General features: G+C 40.5%; 1 protein-coding gene across 1 annotated transcript; it reads right to left on the bottom strand.

Annotated features, from left to right (window-relative positions):
• Positions 1–4,828: 4,828 nt before the first annotated feature.
• Positions 4,829–6,649, bottom strand: LOC143757159 (general transcription factor II-I repeat domain-containing protein 2-like). The gene has a single exon (XM_077248106.1). The coding sequence runs from the start codon at positions 6,647–6,649 to the stop codon at positions 4,829–4,831; it is 1,821 nt and encodes a 606-aa protein (XP_077104221.1).
• Positions 6,650–6,865: the final 216 nt, after the last annotated feature.

The following is a 6,865-nucleotide window of genomic DNA, read 5'->3' as shown; positions in this document are numbered from 1 at the left end:
CTACTGGAACACTTGTGGGAACACGAGAGAGAAATGGCAAAGGCAAATGCAAGTTTCTACAGAGGTGGTGAGCTATCTGTGTGGGAGAATGGCTATGTGGAGCAGCTAAAATTTAGTGTTGGTGAGCACACACAACAAAAAAAAAAAGTTTTGAGTATCTTAGTTTACGTGCTTTAAGCAGCATCGACTGATGACTGGGCTCTTACATGTCATAACCTATTACTCAAAAATGCTGATGGTTCTTCTCACATGTTGTGCTACGAGAGTAACAGATAGAGCAAAACCAAAATAAAACAATGGGATGAAACCAGAAAAGAAGAGGAAGAAAGGAGTGTTTTACCTATTTAGGTTTAGCTAGGAGACATAGGTAAACAGGAGTCACTTATGGGTTATGCTGCTGTTAGACTAAGCTACCAGGGACACATCAGACATGTCAAGGTCCAAAAGAAGAAGAAGAAACAATGGGAAGTGTTTCCAGTTCTGTCTGGGGCCTACTGTGCGTTTGTGTTTAGCCGTACTTCATGTACTTAGCTTGGTGCTAAGGAGTGAGGATGGGTAAAACACAGACAGGAAGTAGGATATTAATGACCTGTGTAACTCGCTATGGAAACAACAGTTGCTAGATATTGTAATCCTATAGAGAGAGAGAAGATGAGGATAGTGACTAGTGATCTAAAATAAGGTAAAGGTAAAGTTAGAACGTCCTTATAGCTCTAAGAAAACTAAAAGGAAAGGGAAGCGTATCAAGTAATTTAATTAAATTTCAAATTTAGTTAAGCCCTTCTTTTTTTCTTTAGCTGAATATAAGAATTCAGGCTGAAACAAACGTAACTAACTAAATTGAAATAAAATAAAAAAAAATAAAAAAATGTGTGTAAACATTGTGTGTTCTCATAGCTCTGGTAACTAGAGGGGAACTTGACTAAGCAAATTGATTTAATTAAATTCCCAATTTAATTAAATTCAATTTAACTGAATAGGACGATTCAGGCTCAACAGGTGTAAATACACAAAATAAAATAGGGGTAGATTTAAGTAAAAATAAAAGAAACACAAATAAAAACCCAAAGTATCTGGGTTTCAATCTGAAAGTGAAACCAAGAGGAAGGGGTCGAGAGAGAGAAAGAGAGAGAGAAGAGGGTGGTTTCACCCTCTTATGAGACGTGCTCCGTGAAGCTCTGACACCAGGGTGAATCATTCGTCTCAAATCATTCGGAGTGCATCACTGCTAAGGTCACGTGATTTTATTAAACTGGGCTTCGTTACGCGTCATAGCTGTTTCGAAATTGTTTTAAATTTCAACGGTTCGTGAACCATTGTGTATCTGGTCTCTATGTGATCTCGTATCACTTTATAGATTCGTACACATTTAATGACGCATTTGATAAAGGGTCTGATTGACTTTCAAGTCAAGCTTTCATAAAACGAGCCCTACGGTTTACTAAGATATTATGCCTTGAAAGACACCTCATATTAAACGATATTAGGTAGCTCGCGGATTGCCATTACCTGATTACACCTTTTGATAAAACCTTTGCGATTGGTTTGTAAAAGGTGTTCCGTTGATTTGAGTTTCCGCTACACTTCCACTGTTTTGACCAGCAGGGGTCGCCAGCGAGGGCGCTTCAAACAAAGAGTCATTTGTGACTCAGTTGACTCCATTGATTCAAAGCCTCGAAGAGCTTTGACTCTCATTACTCATGTTCAAATCACTCAGTTCAAATCACGCAAAATCTATAGTCTTTGGTTTAAGGTTACACTTTACGCTCTAACGTGTCTAAGTTTTTAGGCGGTGCTAAAACTATCACTCGAGGTAGAGGGTTTTACTTGTAAGTCATGCGTGTAAGTTAGGATTGAGGGAGCTATTGGCTACAACCGTCGCTTGTTTACACGAGGGTCTGTGAGATTGGTGCTGTTGTCAGAAAAACTAGATAGGAACGCCTGCTCGCGTTCCGGACGCAATGCCAACCAACAACACAGATCGTTCGGAGCAGCGATCGAGCTGTGCTGACAGTTTGCACTGAGTCTCTCGCTTAGACACGACGTTGCGTGTGAGTGACTCTTTTTAACAAATCAAAACAGCACCGTTCTTTCACAGACAATGGCAAATTACTAGTTAGCTAAGCTAGAATTTATACCACTAATTCGACGCGATTGTTTCATATGAGCGCTTCAGCGGTTTAATATGAATACAATGACGTAACGCATAATAAGGCCTTAATCGGTGATTGAGGAACATCGCTCAGATCACATTCAAAAATGCTGAAAATGGAGATTTCTTCGTCCATATCAGGTTAATTAGTTCTGGTACCATTTATGCGCGCGGCTAATCTGAGATTTCTTCGTCAGAGAAGGCTTATGCTCGATTTATATCTGAAATTAGGCTTTCTTCGCTAATATCAGGAGTTTCTTATCGTACGATTTAAATATGCATTATAGCATTTGTGAACTTTCTGCCATTCGTAGGAAGGCATATTCAAGCTATAGTTTTGCTGATTTACTCAGAAACTTGTACGTGCATGTATGAGATGTTAATAAAACTTATGGGACAACATATGATTGATTACTGTCTGCTTGCATACAATGTTTAATACGATGCCTTAAAATTCTCCACCATTATGTAAGGAACTCAGCTTTTTGGAAATATTAATAATCAATAATATCTTGTTATTATTAATTATAAATATTTGGGTCAGTTAATTGGATTAACTTGATGTGGCTGAATTAATATTACAATCAATTAATCAGTTCTTCCAACGAACTCTTTTGATTATTAATTTATTCTAAGAAAAGGGTATCTTCCATGGCCACCGAAGAATAATTATTTCTTCGCCTGTACTTGTACTTTGAGCCAGTAGCAAAAACCGTGATCGTAAAGTGACTTGTATTGCAAGCAAAACAGAACCAAATACATATTATGTACAAGTTTTATTAACTAAATATAGATATTTATATGACTATAAATAAACTAAACAACATACACACATGAATACATAAATAGGTTAGTGATAGGATGAAATTGGAAACCGGAAGAGGGTCTATGAGAAGAACCATCAGAATTTCATTTTCACATTTCATTGAATTGAATACTTGCATTTGTAATGGGAACAATTCTTGAAGTTGTTGAAAATTGAAGTCGTTGATGGTTCCGGCAGTGTCAAGTGGAAGTTGGTTGAGCGTTCTCTTTCTCCAGGACCGCATGGCTGGTTTGGGCGAGGCCTGGGACTCTGTTGAGGCCACGCCGAGCACCCAGGAGAAGTGAGGAAGTCGGAAGGATGGGTGATTGGAGTCGTTGTTGGTTGGAGTCTTTGTTCCAAAACTCTTGAGATTGTCCTTGGTTCTTTGTGAGAGAGTCATCTCTCTTTTCCATGAGGCCGGATCTGGTTGGAATCGAGGCCTGCTGGGCCCTGGGGCCCCCGTGGAGGGGGAGGGGGCTCCCCAGTCTCACCAGAACAGTGTTGCGGCTGGATGAAAAAACTAAGAGAGGGCGGTCACTGTTGCCTGCCTCTGATATACCCTGAGAAAAGAACCAACCCCTAAGGTTTGAATGGACCTATGAGTAAGGTGACATGTCCGAGAGGGGAAGCGGCTCTTAGTTGATTTATGGTCTTTGTCCCCAGCATGCTTAGACTGTTCATTCAAGCTCAAATAGACATAACAAATTCACATTGCATTCTAAGAGAAGGTGATGTACCTCAAAGTGTGTGTCATTAAATGAGGATTAATTTGCTAGGAAGCATGATACAGGTGAGGTTATATTGACCGTTGGGTGGTTGTTCAACCACATACACCCCAATCAAACATACCATGTTGTTATACCTAATAGTACACGAGACAGTAAATCATCACAGTTTCTGTGAGGCATGTTCCTTCATAGATCAGAGTAACACCGCAAAGTTTATTTAATTAAAGATGGTCTCTCTCTCTTAAGCATGTGGCGCATGTGGCCACATTCCTTTGAGGTCGTAAAGTCTGTTATCAGTCTTAAAGTGTTCTGTAACCGGACACCCGGCTGACAAAGTAACTTCATTTGTGAGGTTAGTTTTGGGGGAGAGTTTCATAGACCTTTATATTCATTAAATATAGTGAATATGAATAATTAGTGTGTGTCTGATTGGTCCAGACCAGGGGTGTCAAACTCATTTTGGTCTGGGGGCCGCATACAGTTTAATCTGATCTCAAGGGGGCCAGACCAGACTCATAGCAAAATTTCATTGAACTAACAATTAGTCCTCTTTTTAGGTGCAAAGAAGAAGTAAATTATAAAAATCTTTATATTAAATTAATTGTCCTTCTACAAAATATATTATGAACAACCTAAGAGTTTTTAAGAAAAGTATGTGCAATTTCAACAACACTATTACTCAGTTTAACATTTATTAAAGTGCATTATGCATAAAAACTGATCACAGTGATTGTACAATGTCGCAAAACATTTAGTCACACTTTTGTGGAACTTAAAAACACTGTCCTGCATGTTAACATAAAATAAATCAAACAGATCAAAATATAGAAATTATTTTAAATCCATTTTCCAATTTTGGGAAGCAATTCTGAACACATGAATTGACTCCACACACTTAAAATCTTAAATGGCAGCTGTTTTAAACAGAAAATTGATCAAGTAAATGTGTCCCCTTCCTTGTTAATGCATAAAATGTTATAAAAAAAACTCACATACATATGGTATGCATAAGAAATCATATTTTACTCTACAAAACTCTTTTGTAGTAAATCTGTTGCTAAATAGCACTGACTTTCACAGAAATTACTACAGCAAATATTAATTTCACAGGCTCACAGCTGTTTATTTGCAGCATTCCAGGATTTAGTCTTGCTCTGTATTTGCCCCTGAAACTTGGCATCTTTTAGCCTGCACAAGTGCATCAATATCAGGCATTATGTCCTGAGTAGCAGCCAATTTTAGAATCTCATTTAAGTGCTTATGTGTGAGCTTTGAGCGCAGCTTCGTTTTATTAATGTTCATTACTGAGAAAACTTGCTCACACAGGTAGGTAGTCCCAAACATGCACAACATTTTTGCAGCCAGTGCTGTTAATTTAGGATAGTCTGGCAGGAGATACTGATAAAATGTGTCCAAGCCCACAGAGGCAAATTTGTCCTTCAATTCTACATTACACTGCAAATCAATTATTTCAAGTTGCATGTCAACGGGCACATCAGAAGCTCTGACTGTGAATGGTGACCGGAAAACTGCGAATTCTGTCTCAAGTTCGCTAAAGACCTGAAATCGTTTCTCAAACTCCCTCAGCAATCCTGAAATCTTGTCTTTGTACTGTCTCATGACAGGGTTAACGCTTGCTGCGCACACATCTCTCAGACAGGGGAAATGAGCAGGGTCACCGCTTGCCATCTGCGTCTCCCATAACGTGAGCTTTAACTTGAATGCACGTATGCTGTCATAATACTGTGTTACATTTTTTTTGCGTCCTTGCAACATTTTGTTCAGATTATTCAAGTGCTCTGTAATATCAACCATAAATGCAAGGTCCTGCAGCCATACTGGGCACTGTAATTCCTTAACAGGTTTACCTTTTTCCTCCATGAAATGTCCGATTTCCCCACGTAGATCAAAGAAGCGCTTCAGCACAGCACCTCTGCTTAACCATCTTACTTCAGTGTGGTATGGCAGACCATGGGTAATGTTACTGTCACTGAGAAGGCTGTCAAACTGACGATGATTGTGACCTCTGGCTCGGATGAAATTAACAGTTCGGACAACCACCTCCATGACGTGATCCATTTTTAACGACTTGCAGCATAATGCCTCCTGATGCAAAATGCAATGAAATGTCCAAAAATCACCCCCTCCATTTGCGGCTTGTACTTTCTCTCTGAACTTTGTCGCAGCACCTGCCTTTTTCCCTATCATTGACGGCGCACCATCTGTAGCCAGGCTTACGGCGCGGGACCAGTCCGCCCCGACTCTGTCCAGCGCTCCAACGACGGAGCGGAAAATGTCCTCAGCTGTTGTGGTGTCGTGCATAGGCACCAACTCAAGAAACTCCTCAGTGACAGTCAAAGTCTCGTCAACTCCACGAATGAATATGGCCAGTTGAGCGACATCCGTAATATCAGTACTTTCATCAATTGCAACAGAAAATGCCAGAAATGACTCCACTTTGCGTTTCAGTTGGCTGTCCAAATCTGCCGATAGTTCCGAAATCCTGTCTGCCACGGTATTTCTCGTCAAGCTAATATTGGCAAAAGCTTGTCGCTTCTCAGGACACACAATTTCAGCAGCCTTCAGCATGCAAGTTTTGACGAACTCCCCCTCACAGTACGGCTTTGATGCTAATGCAATTTTGCTAGCAATTAGGTAGCTGGCTTTCACGGCCGCATCACTGGCCTCTCGGCTCCGGGTGAAAACAGATTGCTGTTTCCTCAGACTCACCAACATTTCATTTACCTTCTGTCTTCTCAGTTCTCCGTGCAAGCTGTTGTATTTTTCGCCATGCTGAGTTTCATAGTGGCGCCGAATATTATATTCCTTAAGCACCGAAACTTGCTGCATGCACACTAGGCACACGGGTTTCCTATTCACCTCCGTGAACATATAGGACGAGGTCCATTTTTCTTGAAAAATCCGACACTCTGTGTCCACTTTTCTCTTTTTTGACAAAGACATTTCGCTGATGAAGGTGCCAGGGCCACCATAAACGCGGGTAAAACGATAGAACCAAACGCCACTTACAGACCGCTTACTGAAGCTCAGTGGTTTTTTTTATTTATTTTTTTATTTTTTATTGCAGATTACTCGATTTATCCCCCGGGCCGGACTGAGCCCCCTGGCGGGCCGGTTCCGGCCCGCGGGCCGTAAGTTTGACACCCCTGGTCCAGACCC

This window comes from Siphateles boraxobius, unplaced genomic scaffold (genome assembly GCF_051911475.1).
Source record: "Siphateles boraxobius isolate OS27281-9 unplaced genomic scaffold, OSU_SipBor_1 30, whole genome shotgun sequence".
NCBI lineage: Eukaryota > Metazoa > Chordata > Actinopteri > Cypriniformes > Leuciscidae > Siphateles > Siphateles boraxobius.
Note: the sequence above shows the minus strand (reverse complement) of the source record. Positions and strands in the feature narration are given on the sequence as shown.

Excerpts from the sequence above, each read along its gene's own strand:
- LOC143757159 (XM_077248106.1), bottom strand. The coding sequence starts at position 6,649 with ATGTCTTTGTCAAAAAAGAGAAAAGTGGACACAGAGTGTCGGATTTTT.